Source organism: Harmonia axyridis, chromosome 5 (assembly GCF_914767665.1).
Source record: "Harmonia axyridis chromosome 5, icHarAxyr1.1, whole genome shotgun sequence".
Taxonomy (NCBI): Eukaryota; Metazoa; Arthropoda; class Insecta; order Coleoptera; family Coccinellidae; genus Harmonia; species Harmonia axyridis.
The window spans coordinates 23,047,517-23,070,929 of record NC_059505.1 but is presented as its reverse complement, the minus strand read 5'-3'; the positions used below and the strand labels follow the sequence as shown (position 1 = coordinate 23,070,929).

At 33.7% G+C, this 23,413-nt stretch overlaps 1 protein-coding gene across 11 annotated transcripts in view; it reads left to right on the top strand.

Annotated features, from left to right (window-relative positions):
- LOC123680275 (Ca(2+)/calmodulin-responsive adenylate cyclase-like) overlaps positions 1 to 23,413 on the top strand; it is a 141,472-nt gene that overhangs the window by 47,956 nt on the left and 70,103 nt on the right. For 8 of the 11 annotated variants that reach the window (XM_045618080.1, XM_045618089.1, XM_045618088.1 and 5 more), the window contains exons 5-9: positions 3,418 to 3,529; positions 4,284 to 4,570; positions 7,320 to 7,464; positions 15,288 to 15,470; positions 19,749 to 19,832. In XM_045618080.1, coding sequence (XP_045474036.1) covers positions 3,418 to 3,529; positions 4,284 to 4,570; positions 7,320 to 7,464; positions 15,288 to 15,470; positions 19,749 to 19,832 — 811 coding nt within the window. The remainder of the gene's footprint in view (positions 1 to 3,417; positions 3,530 to 4,283; positions 4,571 to 7,319; positions 7,465 to 15,287; positions 15,471 to 19,748; positions 19,833 to 23,413) is intronic. The other 3 variants (XM_045618082.1, XM_045618086.1, XM_045618087.1) reach the window with 3 other exon arrangements.

The following is a 23,413-nucleotide window of genomic DNA, read 5'->3' as shown; positions in this document are numbered from 1 at the left end:
AGTTTCGTAGTTATGAATCCTTAAATAATATCGTTTCGATATGATCATCAGAATCATACAGTGTAGTTACAAACAGGTACGCACCTTCTGTGGGGGACCTGAGTTCGTGTCCTCCGTAATCCTATCTTTTTTAAGTTATCCCTCGGTATGAGTGGGGGGGGCCCCTTCTTAACATTGCTAACTTCTTATGGATAGGTATTCTTGAGCGTAGTCCTGCAAGCGGCCGTTTTATTCTAAAGTTTGTAGTAACAAAACTAATTTTGCCAGGGTAGATCCACATAAAAATCTAGACATAAGGAAATTTGGCAATTATTGAAAATAATCAGCTATTGTTGGTATTTTTCCAATATATCTTTATCACATTTATTTAATTCCATTCTGAACATACTTTAGTTCAGCAACTGATACAAAGAAAGTATGTACTGTCTGCAAGTTGAACTAAAAGTGACAGGACAGCGAAGAGATTTTTTAAGCCTTTTTAACTCAAAATATCAGAAGCATGTGCTTTAAATACGGCATTTCATTGTTGTGTTATTTATAAAATACATTGAGATGATATGATTTATCGCAAAAAAAAAACAAAACTAGAATACATGTTACCTCTTATCCTAGAACTACCCAATTACAAAATACCAATTCGAAAAGATTTCAGTGCATTTCTATTCGATCCATACCATCTCTATTCAATTCTAAATTACAAAATAGGGCTGAATATATTTTTTTTACCTACATTTGATGAATTATCATCATTAATAATTATTATTATTGAAAAAAAAATAATATTAGTTTCTATGAGTATCGATATATTATAAATCTCAAATTTCATAAATTTTCGCAGAATATAGAAGTGAATGAATTTTCTATTGAAGCACGACTGAAATGAAAAATTCTCTGGTAATTTCAATGTACTCCAGCAATTATTAACGAATATCTCCCTCATGGCAGATACCTCTATGAACAATGCATTTTTAGATTGATTGCTGCGATAATTGCATTGCACCAGGATATTGAGTTACATCGTAAATTGTATTGTTGACTGCAAAGTAGCTCGTACATGATAGAAATGGCAATTTGCTAAATACTGAAAATATAACAACACGTTCGCACCGGCAAAACCTGACAATTATTCATTGCATATTATATCCTCTAATTTTTCAAAAACTAAAAAAAAATCAGTTTCTTGGAAAATACGGTGGTATCTCATTTACGTTATTCGATTTTTTGTCCAAATTTAAATTGAAAGGAAATGAAATATTTCATATGGAAAAATTTTCATGAATAAAGACGTTATTTATTTATTTATTTATTTATTTATTTATTTATATATCAGATCATCCAAATAGTTTTCATTTTTTTTTCAATGAATAAAGACGTTATTTATTTATTTATATATCAGGTCATCCAAATAGTTTCATTTTTTGCGGCCTTATTTCGGTGCAAGGCGAACTATCATTTTCCGCTATTGTCTGTATTTTCGAAATTTGAACCGAGAATAATCTTAAACAATTAGTTTCGATTCACTGATGAAGAATTCGAGGTCAAAATGAATTATGTCCGGCCAACTGGCCGTCATCTACAGGTTGACTCCAGAACACGATGTGCTAGTAGCTAGAGACTATGAACATTTGAAACTTAGATGCAATATTTATTCTTAAAAAACATAATTTCAATAAAAGGAACGATTTCATCCGAAATAGACATTTTAAAGCAAAATATTAATGGCTATGTATTGAAAGCAAAATTAATTATGTTTTCATGTCACATCTCTTTTGCATATTATATTTGAGTAATTGTATCGAATTAAAAAGGTTTAAAATTTATGCGAAATTTCTTGAAAAAATTACTAGAACCCGATTATGAATAAGCTCGCAGGACCGGCATAGCAGACATTCTGCCGGGGCGCAAAATTGTAGTTATAAAAAAGTCAGTTATTGAAACGAGACTAATTTTTTGACACAAAATATTTTCTCAGAAAAAACTCCACTCTTTGTAGTAAATTAAAAATTGCCGAGCGCCAATTTCATTGGAATCGAATAGGGCGCCAGGGCCGTCGCTAGGGGTGAGGCAGGGTAGACGGCGCGCCTAAGGTGCCAAATTCAAGAGCGGCATTTCAAGCTTGATCAACAAAAATCACATGTACAGAAGTCAAATTTGTTCTTCATGGACTTCATAGTAGCGCGAGAGCTTGACACTCTGATTACTGGCACAGTAAAAATGCGGAATGGTACGGTTCTATGTTGTACCGAGTAGTTTCAGTCGGTGAATGGGAAGCACTCATAATGGAGTAGAGATCCTGTAGTAACATATTCGTAAGCCTCATTTGTTGCGGTTCTGCGAAATCTCTTCTGAACTTGAATTGCTCTGATTGTTTGAAATTCAATGCTTCTGTTTGCTTCTTGTAATAATTTCCTCAACCATAGTGGGTTGAATTGCTGACTGTAGACTTAATTGGTGGAAATTTTCTATCTTTTCCTGGTTTATTCATCACAAGTAGTTTTTCATCCTTTCGGACAGCGTTCTATTCTATAACTCCATTGGCTATATTGGTTAGTACTGTTATTCATTTCTTGTCATTTACAATAACTTGAAATTTGTTATTTTATCCTTTCCTGGTTTTTCAATTTCTTGATGACTTCGTTCATCTCTGTTGGTTCTGGATTGGAATGGTATCGCAATTCATTGGTTCCAAATCACATCTTCATTTTCCTCTACTTCTTTCAAGGCTTCATTTTCAATGTTTTCTCTGTTTATTCTGGTTTCTTTCTTGATTGTTCCAACCAGAGCTTTGGCTTTTCAAGCTTTGAATTTGCCATCCCACCTGCTCCGTTTAGTGGTGGAAACGGCGTAAGCTCTTTTGCATCTTCCATACTGAACGGTCTATGGTATTCAGCTCTTCAACCCTCGTATTCCATCTCTCTGTCATCAGTTCTTTCAGAGCATTTGTTAGCATTTGGCTGTGTTTATTCATCCCTTTCTTATCTTCTTCTCTACTTGAAATTCTGTAGATTTCCTTGAATATTCTATTCCCTTCATCACATCTTTTATTGTTTTTGCGGTTTCATCAAGAGAATTCTTCGGGACTGGCCTTTTGATTCTGTTTGTACTCTGCTCTGCTATCAGTAGGATTTCAGTGTTTTCTTCCTGGAGTTTTTTTTACTCTTAACAATCTATTAGGTCTTTCGTTTGGAATTCTTCTGTATTCCACACCGTTTAATCACAAGATATGCTGTATACATCAGCTATAGAAAGGGTCAATTTAATTTTTTACACTTCGAAAGACTTCTCCATGCCTTCTCCAAGCTACACCGAAACTTGAATCAATCTAAATTAATACTGATATAGAAATGTTGTTTTGTGAAAATAAAATTTTTTTGAGCATAAAGTTACAATTCTGAAAGTATTCTCTATTCTTTTCAGCATACTTTTTGCGGATATCGTCGGATTCACTGTGTTGGCTTCACAATGTACTGCCCAGGAGTTGGTTAGGTTACTCAATGAACTTTTTGGAAGATTCGATCAATTGGCAAACGTAAGTTTCATTTCATTTATAAATTCTCACTGAAGAAGGAATACTTAATTTATTTTAGCAAGGAAGTTTCTAACTCAAGGTATACTCAATTTATTTTAGCAAGGAAAATGCTAAATGTCTCTTACTGCTTGCAAAACAAATTTTGAAATTTCCGTTGTACTTATGCAAGATGATTAATTCAAATTATTATTTTGAAAAGCTATAAGTATAGCAGATGAAAATTGAATCAAATGCTCGGTTTTGTGTGCGTACTCGAGAAGAATGAATTTGGCATTTAAGATTATCTATATTATTATTTAAATAAATATCGCTACGATGTCTAAAATATTGTTATCCACTGATTAGATTCTATTTAAGATAATTCTGGAAGAAGTGAGACCTACTGTGACCAGTAGGACTCTATTCTAAAACTCTTAGATCAAGCCCATTTGCTGTTTATCCATATCGCTTAACCCGCCAGCAAAGGTTTGAACTGTAAATTGTTCTAAGAAACTGTCCGGTGCCGTCAGATAAATCAAATTCTCCAAGCGTGCCGTATCGGCCTAGAATTCTTGTATGATTTCTTATTTATTTTTTTTTTGTTGATAGTTTTCAATCTGCGCATGATATATCTATTAAAGATGTATATCACCATATCGCATCGCTAGTTTAGCTATCAGAGCTTCGTAGCTGCCTTGCTGGCATCATTAGCAGGACGTTCATAATTGCTATTGATTAAGTTTTTTTATTTACTAGTGGACAATTGTTTTTTCAGGATAACCATTGCCTTAGAATCAAAATTCTAGGTGATTGCTACTACTGTGTATCAGGACTACCAGAACCAAGATCTGATCATGCACACTGTACAGTAGAAATGGGCTTGGATATGATCGATGCTATAGCAAGCGTTGTTGAGGCTACTGATGTTCAATTGAATATGAGAGTGGGAATACATTCCGGTAGGGTATTGTGTGGTGTACTTGGATTGAGGAAATGGCAATACGATGTATGGTCAAATGACGTAACACTTGCTAACAATATGGAAGCTGGCGGAGAACCTGGGTGGGTATGCATATTCAGTCTTCTTTTAAGTACAAAGAATCGCACAAAACATCACAAAATCATTTTCTTCATATATATTAGATGTTGAAATTTCGCGAGGAAATTATAACACTGATTTTCTTCATGAACTGAGTGGAATGATTTGATTTTGCGGTCAGATGAAAAACTTCTTACTCAATCCACACTCCATTTTAATAACGAATTATATTGTTTATGAACAGTTAAATTTTTCCCGTTGCCAATAACATTCATTGACAATATTTTTCATTATACGGAAAATGAATAATTATCAACATTTATTAATTAAATAAACCATATTTTTGTTGAATTTTCGGGAGTTCCAAATGTTATTGAATATGAGAAACATTGAATATATTGAAGGAAAATTGTATGAACCCTTTCATATGTATATATATAGTAAATAGTATTTTCTTTATTCGGAAGATTTTCAACGATGTTGTTTATTCCATATAAAAATATATAATTAGACGTTTCGGAGAGTCTCTCCTTCGTCAGTAATTTCAATCAACAAATAAGGGTAGATATTACTTAATTTTTTTATATCTGTTCAATAGATTTTCTTGTTTATCAATATGAATCATCTCTAATGTCTTCCGTTCATTACATTTTTTATTTTTATCAAGTATTTTAACATTATCATAATTTATCTCATGTTTCTTATGTATTGCATATATATTTCAAATAGATTGACTACATCTTAGGAAACCAAGGTCCTGGAGTAATATGAAATTGTGTACATATTCTGCAAATGCAAATGAATCTTCTGTATAGTATTCGTTATCAGTATCATATGCTGTTCTTAATATATTTGCTAAATATATTTCAGTATCATATGCTGTTCTTAATATATTTGCTAAATATTCTGATAAATTTGTTGTAGGGCTCAGCATGCTTGACACTATTGGTCTTAAGGGTATATTATTCTTGTGCACTTCCTATATATTCTTGGACAAACAGACTATACTTCTTCATCCTTTTTGCAGTTTGTTGATCAATATATTCTCTCTCAAAAAGTTCTTTAAACTTCTGTTTAGCCATACTTTGTAATGTACTGGTTGGAGCTCTTTGAATTTTTTTGAAACAATCTGCATTGATCAATGAGTACATTTTTTGTTGCTATTCTTCCTCCTTCATCATCACTATCACTGATTCTTTGTCACTATCTATTACTATCCATTCTGGATTTTCTCTCAGAATTCCTTTGATTTTATTTTTTTATTTTATTTTAATTTTTTTTATTTTATTTATTGGTGGTGGTTGGTGAAATTTTGTATCATATCTCTCTCCATACACATTAGTTGGTAGACGACTGTCCCCATATTGCAATGACGTGCCAGGTATTTAGTTCCCGCAATGGACGAGCACCAGAGGCTAGGGTTTGTCTCTTCTGCGGTATTATATACATTTGGTAGTTTTTATTTGATGCTTCATTATATGTATACTTCGTGTATGCGTTTGTTAGTACTACCTAGTCCCGGATTGGAAACAATTTCATTTCTGGTTGAGGGAATAAATAACCTTGTTTCAAATAGGCGTTCGAGGTTCAAGTCCATGTCCTCCTGGTTTACGCTCTAATGAAACCTTTCATGCATTGGTTTTGTTTTCCATTTTTAGTGAGCTTTATTTTACACTAGAGACTATCGATGTATACACTAGGGGAATAAATCAAAGGATCAAAATGAAATTCGAAATTTTAAGTGGTTTTTCAAATGGTTGTATTTTCGATAACAATGGTCGTATCTCAATTTGAAAAAAAAATGTTGAAGCTTGAAGTTTATAGTTTAGAGATCTCATGATGAAAGAATTCCTTTGAAAATAATATCGAATGAAACAAAAATCCGCTCCATGGATTGAATTGAAATTCTCTGGGATTTTTGTGGTGAAGTGTAAAACGCATACTCGACATGGATGGTTTTTGCGATATTCTCAATTCAGCGCTTAATTATCCAAAAAGTCTCCAAAAGCCCTTTTTTTATCAACTTTTCAAATAAATGTAGAGAACGAAGAAAATTTTTTCCGGAAATACCATAGCTACTTCTTGTAGAGAATTCATTCAAGATTTCAAAACATCCCCTAAATTTTCTTTGCGAACATTGATTGGTGAGATATTGATGATTGAACACAAAAAGATCCTTTTCAATTCAAAGTTCGATATTTTTGAGACAAATGCTCGTATCAAAATTTTGAAAAAAGGATATTGAGGCTAAATGAACAAGTTACCTCATCCAAGTTAAGTTGGAAAAAAAGTCTGTAGGCCAAAAATAAAAACTGAAAAAATGTCGCAGAAATTTTAGATAGTGTATTCATTAGGATTGAGCGGTAAACGTTGCTTGAAAAATTTTTTCATCATGAGGTCTCTGAACTATAAACTTCAAACTTCAAAAATCTTTTCTTCAAATTGAGATACAACCATTGTTATCGGAAATACAGCCATTTGAAAAACCGCTAAAAATTTCGAATTTTATTTTGATCCTTTAATTTATTCCACTAGTATATAAGTTTTTCACTATTATTCGTTTTAAAGAGTTGACATTGCGTAAAGTCCCTATTTATTAATTTTTTGGAATGGAAAAAAATGATATGAATTTTTTATTGAAGATTAAATATCTGCATGATGAGGAGCATATTAACCAAGAAAATTATAGGCTTCATTTAATATATCGAAAGAAAGGGTTTATGCAACATTCCTATAATTTTAATTTCTCCTTACTTTCTTTTTGTTCTTCAGGAGGGTCCATATAACTCAGTCCACCCTTGATTATTTAAATGGCGAATATGAAGTCGAACCTGGTAATGGCGCCTCTAGGAATCAATATTTGAGGGATCATTGTGTAACAACATATTTCATTGTACCACCAGCGAGACGGAGAAAGGTATTTAGGGAATACGCATGTTAACAATTTTTCTCTGATTGAAAGTTTGAAAACCGACACAAAGCCAATTTAATATAGAGATCAAAGCAGTTCTATCTTCCAAGTTCACAATAAATTATGTGTACTATTATACAGTATTCAAATAAACAAACGGAAATCGTTTATTTGTTTTCGTCTTGAAAGAACCATTTTTTAATATAATTATAAATGAATTAATTGAAATTATCGTCCAAAGCAAATCGCTATACACATTCAATACATTTAAAACTTTCAATACCTTTAATTTCTGTTTAATGGGATTAATCACTACAACTTTCTACAATACTTTTCATCAAGAAATTTTAATACGAATTAATGAATTATTTGCACATTATATATATATATATATATACATTAAATAATTCACAGTTACCAAATCAACAAATAATGTCTAATTTGTCCATTTATTATAATAGAGTTCACCTTCCTTCTTCAAGATTCAAATTTATTCATATATCAATCATCAATTAGTTCATTTTGATCAAAGGAAAACACTACTTTGATCTCTAATATTTGATGGATTTATTTATTTTTTATTGTTCGAGGCATGTGTAAGTTAATAATATAAATAGCAGGTTCATCAAAAAAAATCTTTCCATTGATATGCGTTCAAACGCGATCTAATATTCTGTCCCTTGTTCCGTCTGAACAGGAAGATCCAGAAATTTTGTTTTGTTGATAATTTCAAAACTATTTGATCTACATGAAATATTACATAAAGAGTGAAATAATAATTTCAATCAAATTATTGGTGATCGCGTCACGATAACTTTAGAAAATTCTAGAAGGATATCGAAAAAAATTACCTTATTGGTATTTATGTGACTCCAAAACCGACGTAGTTGAGATTTTGGGAGTAGAGAGTAAAATAAGAACTCCTTGCTTCATGCAAAAGTTCAAGTTGATCACAAAATCAGAATCATAGACAATTCGAGAAGAATGTTGGAATAGTTATTTATAATACAAGTGCAGAAGGCATTGATATTCTTCCACGTGTTCAAAATTCAAAAACGAGACACGAAGTGGCGAGTTTTTGAATGAACGAGTGGTAGAATGAGCCTTCTGTACGAGTATTATACATTATTTTCTCTAATTCATTGCATTTTTATTGAAATTAATAAAATATTGCCATAAATATCATTTAGTGATTTTTGCATTAAAAAATGTTGGTTGGCAGAACTGATTTCTTTAAGGCAAATTGATGAATTGACAGATAAAGCCGTGGCGGAAAGTTCGGAGTACCAACATATAATAATAAAATATAACCATGAAAACTGTGCGTTTCTGATATATTCTCGCACGATTTTGTTCTACAAGATGTGGAAGAAGGAACGGAATAACCACAGAATTAGAGAAAACAAATTTCTAATATTTTCGTCACAGCAGATCCGATCGGGATTTGAGGTTTATGGCCAGTTCACCATTTGCCTACACATTGATTAAAAATTTAAACATTGATTACTTTGTGATTTCTCAAGATAAATCAGAAAGTAATCAATGTATAAATTTTTAATCAATGTTAAGGCAAATGGTGCAAGGCCATTAGAATTACAATTTCAAACTTCATGTAAAATTTCGTGTTGATCGCTTCATCAGCAAATTCAAAGAGTAGAATCTATTAAGATCCTGCGTGAATGGAAATTTTGTAATTAGGATAAGATTCAAAAGCGCTTTAAGGTTGAGTGCCAATATTTATATTATATATGGTTTTATACATGCCTCGAGTGTTTTTGTATATATGATAGTATGTCAATTTGAAAAGAGATCACCCCTTGGGCCTGTTTCACCAACGCCCCGGATAGCCTAGTCATAACTTATCAGACAGATATCACTAAATTGTGTTTCACCAGTGTCAGATTGGTTAAATTGGCCACTTAACTTCCGGATATTTTAACTGCTGGATCCGGTGGCTTCTATCTTATTAGCCAGCAGACAACCGAACTGACTCTGATGAGTCACGACAGATCCTAGTCATGACAGGCCAGTGGCGGATACAAGATATGAGTAAAGAGGGTAGTCACCGCCCAAATATCGAAATATTCTTAGTTTAGAGCGGAAACTGCTTTCAACTAAGAATAAATACTTTGAATATATACAGAATGTTGTTTGTTCCAGTTATTATTTATCTGATAATAGAAAAAAATATATTTTTTATCCCCCCTAAACACTACCATGGATCCGCCACTGTGACAGGCATCATTGCCATTTTGTCTTCGTCTTGAATGAACGAGAATAGGTTATATTTCAATATTATTTTGTTGAATTATTTTTGGTGTAACAACGTGTTGTATGAACATGGATCTTTTTAAAGACGAATTTGACAATTTCCTTGCTCATATATATCACGTCCATGAAAATATTTATATGGAAATTATTTTTCAATTCGAGTATGATGAAACCATATATTTTTTCTACTACCTTACATTTTAGAATTAAATAACAAGTCTAGCCCCACAAAACATGTTGATTGTTAAAACAAATTATCAGAGCGATATAAATAAACAAGTTAAAAGGTCTCACCTTCTTCAACAAGTAGCAAGAATATATACGACGTTGCCAAATCTTCCTTGTCGGCTAGATATTTGTTACATATTTTATCCGGCACCCTAGTGGTGAAACGGAAATAAGTTATCCGACACCGTTATTTAGCATCCGCTGCATTCCGGCTACATATCCGAAACTTTTATAGAAATTGGTGACACAGACCCTTAATATCTATGCTCGCATGGAAAATCAGAAAAAATGCAAAAGAGGTAAACTTTGGTTCATGGGGAGATGGGGTGCATTTGAAAGGTTGGTATCAACCCTGTGAGTGTGATGACATCAAGCCATTTTCAATGGGAAGGTGGATTCAGTGACACCTTGTTCTAAAGGTAATTCAATTCCTTTTTCATGTCATACACTCGACTTTTTATGTTAGTACTTTCGAGAAATAGAAAAAAGAATATAAGTCCCGGTGTACACATCCGACTTTCAAGTTGCGAGACCGGATAAATTCAATACACACTATTCCAGCGTGGTTGCGGCCTTGAGGGGAATAAAAAAAAAATGACCGCAGATGGCCGTTGCGACGCCCCAACGGGACGGCGGGTAGTGTAAGTGTACATGCTCCCATTGGATTCTTCGTAACTCAGACCGCAAGTGCGGCGCCGCAACGTGACGGCGGGTAGTGTACATGCTCCATTGGATTTCTTCGTACCTCAACCCCAAGTGCGGCCCTGCAACGGCGCCGCAACTTAAAAAGTCGGATGTGTACACCGGGCGTAAAATGTACCTTATGATCCTAAGGCCCGGTGTACACATCCGATTTTTTATGTTGCGGGGCCGAATCAATCTAATGCACACTACTACGGCGTCTTTGCGGAGCCAGATCATTTCAATGCACACTATGCCTTTTCAACTTAAAATTAAGACTTAACAACTTCAAATTAGGACCAAACGCGTTCAAATTGGGAATAATCAAATTCAAATTGGAAGAACATTCAATTCTATGTGTTCATCACTTTTTGTATCTGTAAACCACATTCAATAAGGTTATTTTAAAAATATTTTGAGTCTCTCATTTTGATATAGAGCTTTTTTTGAAGTACACTTTGTTATAGGTTCATTCGGTTCTCCCTTTTGACATACAAAGATAATTTCATAGAAAATATCAGAACAAATAGCAATAAATGTCATCCTAATTTGAAATTGATTATTCCCAATTTGAATTTATTAATTCCCAATTCCCGATTTTGTTTACCTTGTGTACAAACAGAACCTTTGTAAATGAAACATCCCTTTTTTGGGTACATCCCTACACAGATTTGAAATTTTCCAGGGATAGATTTCGTACTTTCCTCGCAGATTAACGAGAAAATCCTGATAAGTTTTATAATTACTTCAGAATGACTCTGAAATTATTTGAAGAGTCATTCAAAGCAAAAATTACAGACGAAATCAAATCTCAAGACACCTGGATGAGACTTTCCATTCAACCATTGGAAATGCTAGCTGTACTTCCCTATCCGTCATTGTGCGAACTCACGTGAAAAGCCTGATGTTTGCACTCGTCAATATAGAAAAGAGTATTGAGAGAGCGCAGATACGTTTGCGGTCCCGTTGCAGCCTAGAGGGAAGTGCTAGGAAAAGATGAACGTAGATGGACGTTGCGGCACAGCAATGGAACGGCGGGTAGTGTACATCCTCCCATTTGTACTTCAGACCGCAAGTGCGGCCCCGCTACGGTGCCGCAACTTAAAAACCCGGATGTGTACACCGGGCCTAAGTTCACCTCTTTTTGCATTTTTACTGATATTGGATGTTAAAGGGGCTTTTTCAAATTGACAAACTCTATATTCGTTCAAATATTTAAATCTCTTCTTTGTCTATTTAGGGAAATCTTATTTTCATCATATTTTTCAATTTCAATTTTTTCAGAATTGAATTCTAAAATATGTTCCATTCAAATTTCAATAACTGTCGAATAAAAATATTTCATCCCAATAATTTCAATATTCATGAACTGAATTTAAAATCTATGCAAATTGTGCTCATCTTAAATTCAAATTGATCGGAATTTGCATTGTTTGATTCCCTTGAAATAGGCAATAAATCCTGATAACACTGAATGTTTCAAAATAGATGAATAATCCACTTTCTCAAAAAACCATTGAAATTTTGGATATTCAATTCTACTGGCTTTCATTGAAAGTCCGGTGTTTATGAAAAATGTTCATACATATAAACATCTCTGAGAATCTGAATAATATAATAACATAAGATAATAAGTTAATTTTCTCATCAATTTCAATTACCTACATTCTTTTCAAAATGGAAGTAGACGAATAAAGAAAAAATTGATCACCAGAGTAATAAACATATACAGAGGAAGTATTCGCCATTTTCAGTACGCTATTATTGTTCCCTTAATAATTAACTAACAAATGTAACAGATGGATCGAAAGCAAAACCAAACATTCAGGAATAGATATGTCTATGATGCCATATTTGACTCGATATACGGGTTTATCTACAAAAAACATTCTTATAACTTTTCATATGATTGAAAATTTAGCAATAACTCAAAAAATATGAAAAATATTGAATTAAATAACTAGAAATACTTAAATCACTGCAATCTTACAATACCGATGACAGATCGCGGAGAAGAATGCAACATATGTAGGTAGATACCTTAGAATATGGATAGAAGGAACGGAAAGTAAACATTTGTGCTCGATCCTGAATACAAGAGACATGGAAGTTTAATGTCACCAATCACAATCTAGCTAGCCGATTGTGTGTGCGAGGGATAGGCGTGGAGAATCCTGATTTGATTATTGAATGCTTTATCAGGAATCCTCCTTTCATAACTTCACAATAGCTAAATTATTAAACTGAGAAAAACATTGACACGAAAGAATTTTAATGAATAAATCACATTGTAAACTATACTATACTACTACTACTACAGTGTCCCGTCACACAAGGAGTGACGAATATTAGCATCAAAACAAATGTATCAGTTACAAAGCGATTCCCATTTTTCTTATTATCAGATACGTACCTATTTCGAATGCGAAATATTCAATTCTTCATGCGAATAAACTTATTTCATTCAATAAAATGAACATTTATGATAATATAATATCATTGTCCATTGGGAAATACATATATTACAATTTGACAATGTCGACGTCATCATGACTTGTTGTACACTTTAGAATTGCGTACACTCACTCTACCTATATTTATTACTCTGTGATTAACACTATAAGAAGGAAATACTTAGGGCCAGTTGCACGATTTGTCTAAACATTGATTAAAAATTTAAACATCGATTACTCTCTGATTTCTTAAGACAAATCAGAAATTAATCAATGTTTAGGCAAATAGTGCAACTGGCCATTAGTATTCATGAACATTAAACATTATAGTGGAAATTCGTAATCTTTGATGTCCCATCTTGAATCGATTAGGTACTTGAACATTTCTATCTGCGAACGAAGAAAGTGAACTATTCATTTATCCCCATCCATATCGCACTAACCTCTGCTTATTTGGTCATCATTTCGTTGCTTGTTCATTTCCTTATATTTATCGTCCTATTCATTCAGCGAGATTTGATTAACTTAACAGTACTGTTTCCATGTCAAAATCTTTGGATTTTTTTTTGCTTCACTGAAAATGCATTAGCGTCTTCAAATAGAATGAACAAATAAAATTGATTCATTGTTTAAATGCAAATCTTTATAAAGAAGATATGGTATCGAAAGTTTGATTGCAAAATATAGTTTTTCTACTCTCCCCACATAAAATTACGTAAACCGTACACTCCACCAACTATTCAAGCACTGTGCAACGTAAAACTATGATTTACTTACCGTAAACAAAGAGTACGATCAACGACCAATACGGTAGTATCTGTGTAAAACGCACGGTTAATAACCAATAAGATAAAACCTTTAGTAGTTGGAAACGAATAACAAACAGTCCGCTTAGCCGATATCTTTTTGACTTTTCGTAATTGAGTTATACTACCTAGTATAAGGAATTTCTTATACTATGGTAATATACTATTTTACCACTATAGCATTCCATGGTTCCTTGTTGGGTTGTTCCCGAACAAACTAAAATCAGTGTAGCGGGTAAACAGTAAATTTATGTGAATGTGCAACAACTCATCAAATAAATAGTTACCGAGATTCTGATTTCGGCATCCACTTGTAATGTTACAGTTGATCAAGCCTTACATTGGACGACAATTGCATATCATATTATTTGTCTGATACAGATGTGTAATAATTGAACTCGAGCATTGGATTCTGAAGCTGATTTTTTCAGGGGATGTGTAATCACTCTGACAAACGAAACCTCCGGATTTTTCAATTCATAAACATTCTATACATCATAAATTGAAGAAGAACCTTTCAAATCTATACAATTTTTTTATTTACTTATATCAACCAGATTGTCGGATATTACTCGAAAATACTATTTATGATAATATTAATTTGATATGGATTAAATATTTATTTAAGCGAAATTGCATAAATTAGTTCCAGGCATGCGCGCATCTATACATCAAGCAGCTCTATGCACGAACATCAGCGTCCGAAACGCATTTTTCCGTTTCCTATAGGGCTAGCGCAACTACTCCATTAGAAAACGTATGCGCGCGAAAGAATTCCGTTCCTAACTGGTTAACGCACCTCATGCATCTTGTAGCCTACTAACAGATAAAGACCAAATTTAACTGTACTCTGAATAAGAAATTTTTATGGAAAAGTACGAACAACTATTCAAAATAAAATTTTCAAACCAAATATGTATATCAACTAAACCAAATTCAAAAAAGAATGAAATGAAATTTGAATTGAAATAGAAAAAAATGGCACATAACATACTGAATTGATGGCAACAGGAGGTCGAGCAAATATCTCCAGATTCATGAACGCGTTAACCAGTTACAAGATATAAATTGGTTAATACTGAAAATCTCTCTATGTGTGGCGCTATTGCTAAAATTAATTAACTTTTGATATGGCAGCAGTAAAATATTAAAATTAATACTATTCCATTTAATATGAACTTTTCACAACATAGCAGCTTCTCAAATAAATAATCACAGCACATATTCTTGTTGTATATTAAATTTGTAATCCTATCTCCAAAAAAAAATGCTGAATCAATAGTCGGTAATGGAACGGAAAATCACTTCTATCCTTTCATTAGAATGCTTGGCTTACCCCTTGTGACTAACCAAAAACACTCCCCCACCCTCCCCGGTGGATTTATTCCAGCCACTCTTGTTCAACACACTGCAGGTGCGATCGGCTCTTGGCGCGGCTCAGAGACGCAAGCTCAGCTTCAAGAACGTATCGAACGTTGTGGTCCAGCTGCTTCACTCCATCAAGTATTCCATGGAGGTACCTTTCTCCAACATGGCCATCCAGCCGGACCCCAAGGCAACGAACTCACGAAAGGTAAGCATTATTGAATAGAAAATGTGTCTGTCTGATTTCTTTTCTTTTTTGGAACTTTCCACGAACAAAGCGTTATTTCATATCGTCCTTTGGTGTGTAATTTTCGAGTTTTTAGACGGATATGGTCTCAAACAATAAGGTCGACTCACTGATGATGAATCCGTGGTCAAATTCCATCAACTTTCGTTAAAATGTTGTTACTCTCGAATGAAAAGAAACTTGAAATTTGTATGTGCTGAGTTGGTTTGGAATTCGTTATAGTAGGCAGAATCCGACTGAAGATTCCTTAAATATGCCAGTTCTGAAATTTGTTCTTCTGAAATTTTCAAAACTACAAAATGGATCAAAAAGTAATGTTGCAATTAGATGTGACAAAACAAGCTTCATGAAAAATATCATATTGATCGCGTCACTAGAAGCAGAGAACATTAAAAGTAGAATATCGAAAAAAAAAACAATATTTCAACGATAGCCGATTAGTTGAGATTAGGCAAGTAAATGTCTATGTCTAAATGCCTAAAAATACATTTCTTATTATCTTAATCACATCACCAAAGTCAGAGAAAATTCAAGTATAGTCCATTCAAGAATTATTGACATCGAAGTAGGCCTTGAACGTCTAGGCGCGGCTTTATTTCTGGTTACAAAAATATCACTAAAAATTGTTGTTGTTCATCATAGAAATATTCAGTTTATATTATTTCTATCGTTTTTGTATCAGAGAGATCCCAATTTTTTTTATATAGCTTGATATCATTTATAGCTTCAGTAGCCCTCCAAAAAATGTTCTAAATTAATCATCTGAGCTCTGAACATATTATTCCAATTATCTGCAGAGAAGGTATTAATTCAACTATACAATTATGAAATAATTCTCCATTCATAGATTATATAATCCTTTTGATATGATCATCTCTGCCAAAACATCCACGTATCCATCAATTCCTCATCGAAAATAGTGTACCTTCTATCTTTATCCATGAATATACTTGACAAAGCTTTAAGGTTTTTCTTTCTAGAGTCCACTGTTGCATAAGACTGCCAATTTTGTTGCAAATATTATCTGTATTTACCATGAATTCGTACTCTATTTACTATATTTTTCTGATTATCAATAATAATTTACCTTTTATCAACTGTTTTGAACTTGTAACCCATTAATTTTATGTAATGTTGTCTTTGTTTGATTAAAATCCAGATGCTTTTTGGTCAACTGTTATCAAGACTGATATAATCGTTGTTTTTGATTTTGGTAAAAATCAAATCATTCAATGATTCTTTGAAGGTGAAATCGAACTACACAGGTTTTCTTCCACTAATTCCATGCTGTGATGGCTTGCCTTTTTCTGACAATACTGGGAGAAATCTTAGACTATATATAATCTTAGGAAGAAATACACACATCAACTAATCGAAATTTATTCAATGAAGTTTCACCATTTTTTGAATCAGAAGCAATAACAATAACACAAACTGAACCAAGTTCAAATTCAATGACATTTCCAATACCTACCAACCCGAATTCTCCAATTCAAAATATTACTGAATGAGCCATTACCAACTTAATTACGATTTTACACAGCCAACCGGGATGTCAATAATTCCGAACGGACTTTAGTTAGAATATCGAGAGGGAGAGAGAGAGAGAAAAAAATAATATTTCAGTTATCCGACGGAAATTAAATTTTGAAAATTGATTTTTATTATGATTGATATACTTGGCAACTGCCAATTATGAAGATTAGCTTTTTTATTTCAGTTCGTGTAAAATTTGTGTTTGAGTAAAATTATTACTGTTCTGAACAAGGTTATAGTTATTGAAACTAAACTATTTATATCTATCATATATCATTCCTTTCCTCATTGCGACTTGGAACATACTTTTAGTCCAGTTATAATTCTATGAAAGTTCCAGCATTACTGATCGATTTTCCTGTATCATTGATCATATTCAAGAATGGGTACTTGGCATGATTATTAATTTTTTTGGATTTTAGGACGCGGTAAGTGTCATTTATCTACCGTAACGACTCCGAATCTTTATTCTGTATACAAATACAGCAAAATTTTATTGGTAAGTCGCAACATTTGCTGGTCGTGCCCCTGAAATATATTCACTCTGTTTATTCCGGATAACCCATAGATCCCACACGTATCCAATTGGTTACTGTCTCTTAGTATTTGCACTATACCAATCATGAAAAAAGAACAATTTTTATTAGTTCTATCAATTATATCTCCAAATAACAAAAAGATAGATGCACTTGTGATCCTATTCTCTAGCAGTTAAATATTTATTTGCACTCCTGTCGGTAACTGTATTTTGTTAATCATATAGTATAGTATAAACGTTGACAGTGAAGATCTTACTGATTTTTGTATTACCAGCTTTCTAGAACCATATTGGTTCCATAAATTTGTCGAGTTTTCAGTTATATCAGCAATGGAAGATCGTTTATTGTAGATCTAATTTTCAATGTCTAGTGGTGATATTTTCTTTATTATATTATGAAAGAAACGTAAGATTTATTTGGTGTACTACTGAAAAGACGTAACTTATATGCCAGTCAAAATCAACAACTGATTTTTTCTGCAAATAATAACTATATTTTTATTATTATACACGGTGTCACATTGAAAATTGAAATATTGAAACTGAAATCACAAGAGCTGAAGAAGATTGTTGAAAATGCGTTATCGAACACCTGTTTCGGTTTGGTTTTTTTGTTCATCTCAATCAGAATGATATTTTACATTTCTACAAACATTATCAATCATAATTAATTACATTCAATGGTTTTTATTATCGATAAATACAACAAAAAAAGCCCTGAAGTTCCCGAGAATACAGTACAGAAACCTGAATTTTTATTCAGTCACGCAAACTTAATTTACTGAATTTGAGCATTTTTTGAATTCAGGTCACTTATCCAGTTTGCCATTGTCTCATGGAAATGGTAATCATTTGTATGCTCTAGATGAATTGAGATGAATTTTATTTGCAAACCAAATATTGCGTAGTAAACGAATAATCAGATCTCTAAAAAAATTTCTCTTTCCTATTCAAGAACAAAAAACCTCTTCAACAACATATTGCATGACCCCATCTTCCTATTAAATTAAAGGAGTTGGAGATTCCGCGCAGAGGGATGAAATTATGTGTTGATGTTTTTTATGTGATCAAAGTGCCTCTCACGAACAAAATTGCCGGGTCCGATCGATTTTCAAATACTACTACTGAAAAAGTCCTCTGTTTCTTTTTCATTGTGACGCCGTGTATATGAGTGGACAACCGATAGTCCCTCCACTGCGCTATTGTGGATAAATTATCAACTTGGCCATTTTCCATCAACAGAATCACCATAGTTTTCACCACATATTTTTGTTACTTTGAACAGTTTTACATTCAAGCATGTTTCGGCTCGACTTTGATTAAAGCTTTCAGACCTAGAATGTCATGAACAAGTTCTTTATATCATCGACATATTTCACGTTAGATAGTTACTCAAAAGGAGTAATTTTCTTTCCACTAATTTCTAGAAACGTATTTTTATCCTGAAAATTACATCTACTAAATTTGTTCTCCTCAATTCACAAAAATTTGGCATTGGCATGTTTCGGCACTGAAAAGCATGGTTAGGTATACCTTTTGTTAAGTCCACATAATTTTCCATCTTTAATGTAATTCACAATCACTTCTATAACTAGTGCGGAAAGTTATGCATTCACGCACGTCTTTGTCCTCCTTTATTTCATTAAATTATATTAAATGCGGTAATCATATCTACTTTTCGTTCGAATTGCTGAGTAATTATTTGAAACTGTCCACTTTCTCATCATTGCTCTTGATTTCAAAATACATTGTAAGAGTTGTTTACCAATATAATGCTCTTGAAAGATGAATAATAAATAAAAAAAAAACAATAAACTACCTCAAACTTACTTCAATAGAACATTTTCTTAAGAAATCAAAATTATGATCTTTAATTGATTCGATAAATGAATTTTGTTGGTTTTAAATTGGACATTTTAAAATTGTATGATCTAAAATATCATGTTGAAGTTATATCGGATCACATTAGTCATAAGAATAATTCTAGTTTGATAATGTAACAATTTTGCAAATATTTATTTTATTGCACTTGAAATCTATTTGTGGAAATTCATCTTAATTTAGGGTATAAGTAAAATACAAAATATATTAGGGATGTTTAATTATCTACGTAGACAGCGTCATGGTTCAATCAATTTGTACCTAGATTGATTATGACTTTATAGGTACAGGAACTGCAGAGGGTACTCCATGCAGAAATATCTACCCCCGCAACAGACCTGTGCCTTCCAAATGTGTCAGAGACCAATGTGAGTCGTGCTCACTCAGATGATGGCTTGTGTGCTTTAAGCTTTCTTTGAAATATTGCCTTCTCTCTATGAAAACTTTAAATATTTCCCTTCTTCATATTTGGGACCGAAATGATTTACTCTCGCATAAATCCAAATCAAACAAAACTTTATTTAAATTTTATTCAATAATCTGAAATGACTGTAAAATAGAGTTTTAAAATTGCATTTGGGAGACCAAAACCTTGTTTAACTATCGAAAAAGTAGACTCTCCTCCATTGTTTGCTAATCTGACATCCTAGTGCGAACCAATACCAATCAAATCACGTAGATTCAGCCCTATTCTGTAACTTCAAATTGAATACAGATGGTATGGATCGAATAGAAATACACCAGAATCGCTTCGAATGGGTATTCTGTAACTAAAGTAGAATTACTAGAAATTATGAATATCAATTGCTGATTATATTTGGCGATAAAAGAAGAATTTAATACAGAACACAAAACGCGATAGAAGTGAAACATTCCGTTTTCTCAGATTAGTTCGTTTCTATTCGAGTTGCAGAATCGTCTTAATGATTACAATTTCATAAAGAATGAAACTGCAAAACTGCTAGTCGAAGGACAATATGTGGCAGAAATCAAGATCACGGTAAAAATCCTAAGAAATTCATGTAGATCGTCTAAATATCATATCTCTGTCAATAATGATAATAAATTTTCTGTTGATACCATCAATATTCTCGATTGAATGAAACATCTTATTCCAATAGACTCCAGCCTTTTCTAGATATGCCTCTACCAGCTAACTCTGATTCTTTGTGTCGAATCGTTGAAATGTTTTCCCATTGTTCGAAATAGATTCCACGGATTTTCAGAAAAAATACATCCACTGGTAAAAGCAAATAGTTTCTCTCTGAATTGACGGAGCTGTTACTTCACCTGGTCCCATTCTGATAAAAAGCAGGTTCGTGCAAGTAAAAATGATCCATTCTATTGAAAAGTGTATAATATTCCATTAAACTTTTGAGGAATATAGATTTTAATTATTCTTATTTGGCCGCTTCATATAAGTACTGTTTCCTCTTTCATTCTCATGACCGTGCTCATGGGAACCACATGGAATATAAATAAGCTGGCCTTGAAAAGCTCAGCTATCGGGGCTATAACAACTTCAACACCTTTCTGAAGCATGGCCGGAAAGATACCATCCATGCCTGCTGATCTGAAAGGCTGAAAGCTTTTTATCGCCCATTCAATTCTTTCTGGTGTGAAAAGTCTACTGGCTTCTGAGAATCCCACCTGGTGGGGTTGTATACCTTCCCAGCGGGGGCTTCATCTTCGGTGGTAAGCTGCCTGGAGCCAGGAAAGTGAGTCCCTAGCAGAGCTCTTCAAGATCATTCATAAAGTCCCCACATGGCTTCCTTATTTGTACTGGCTTTAATTTCAATAAATTTATTCATTATTATATTTTTATTAATTGGGTTGGAGTGATTCTCAGATAGTACCTTTGAAAGTCTAGCTACTGTGACTGTTTCATCTATTCCCTCGCAGAAACTTCTCCAGGACTGCCTTTTGGCTTTCCTGACCTCTTTGTTGTAGTTGCCTTCTCACTTAACCTTGTTGAAGGCTTTCCTAGCCGTTGTCTTGAGGTTTTCGAAATGATTATTCCACCAGGGAACGTCTCTGGAGATTCTTTTCTTACTGAGTGGACAACTATTTTCGAATGCATTTTCTTAGTCATGGGGCCAGGACTTGCGCCCTGTTCCCCAGGCTTAATGAGGCTTTGTTCTTCATCACTGGTTGGCACATTAGGGCTAGTGCCAGGCCCTTCTCTTTTGTTCACTTGGTTCATATTAAGTCCCACGAGTAGCTAGGGAATTTCAGTCACCAGAGGTAGAGCCCCGCATTACCCTGGAAGGTCAATTAAACCAGAGGTCGCCTGGTAACTGGAGTTCGCATATTCAGGACTAGATCTTCCCACTAGCCATGCATATCCTGTTCCACCTTGTCTTGAGGAAAGTCTTTATTCTGTCTTTCGTACACTTGGTTCGGGCGGTTAAGCCAAATCCCCCGGTATGTGTTCTCTGCCCACAAGACATGACCCCCAGACGTCAGATTCCACATGTCGGTATATCAGACATGAAGGTGTAGGTCCCTCACATGCCTAGAATCGTTTACCCCCGTGCAATACCTCAAGCCACGACAGCAGGATGGGGGAAGGGTGTCGCACCGCATTAGTCAGTGTCAATCGACCACTGTCCAACTCTCGCCACGAGGAGGCTGCGGTGAACCATGCCAGTATAGACATTGACGTGACTAGTGTCGACTTATCCCAGAGAGAGTCTATTGGAGTTCATTAGAACTCTGCAACTGGAAGGAGAGCTGTAAATCACGTTATGGAGGGAATAGCTCTGATGAGGGACACAATAGACCATTAGGTCTCAGTGAAACGAAACCTCCTCAATTAAATCTTAATCTTAAAGGTCCCAACTCTATATCATTATCATCAAATTTGAATTGTCATGAAATTGACGGCCATAACAATTCAAAATTCTATGAGTCTTCAGGTTCATATTTTTTTACATTTTCTTTATATCCTGTTCATTCAATATGCGACGAAAGTCAGAATGCTTCTAGTCGATCTACAAGAATTACAATGAAGCTACAAGCCCAAACACTGTTCTCCATAATGTGACTTGCTTGAAGATAAGTTACGGAGGCGATTAAATCATTTATTTATCTATCACAATAATAATCAACCTAAGAAATTCATTAAATTTCATACAATTTACACTCTCGTTTTTATTAAAGGTCCTGCATATAAATTGGTATCACACGTAGTATGTGTGTTTGTAAATAAGACTTATATCCTCCATTGAATAGAAAAAAGTTGCTGGTTAACCTTACTAATATAATTATTGAACTTGAATATTTTCTTATAAGAGTGTTTTGGCTTGTTTCTGCTCATCTGCTTCGCATTTTTGCTTCAAGCCATTCTCTTGTAATTCGCTACAACTCTTGAACATTGGAATAACCGACTGCCGTGGTGCAGAAAACAAATATTGGAACCAGAAATGTAATATTGTTACATTACCTCATTATCAAGTAACAGAATTGTAGGTGCAACATTTACAAAACAGTCAAGTCAGAACTATCGAACTTAGTAACTCTATGAATCATTAAAACAATCAATATTATAAGTACAATTCATAGTACATCTTTATATAACTTTCTTTCGATACAAAGTAAATTATGAAATAATGGAGCAGTGTCAGCCATGTCACAACGCAGCTGCTAGGGAAGACATCTGATGCTTCACATGACTGGAATTAGATTCTGATAGGTCACTAGGTGGAAACAGTGTAACTTGTGCATATACAGACGAATATTGAATACATTTATAAACCGGGTTATTTTTTAATGAACTTTGGAATTTCAAATGGGAACAAATAAGAGTTTTCCATGCTTCCTTCCATGCAGGTGTTTTCGGTTCGCCGTTAATATATCTGGTCATCATCTCCTTTCGGTATTTTATCAGCTTTTTTGTACCATTCTTCAAGATTTCTGCTGGCCCTGTATTTCTTCTAGTCCTGGAGCC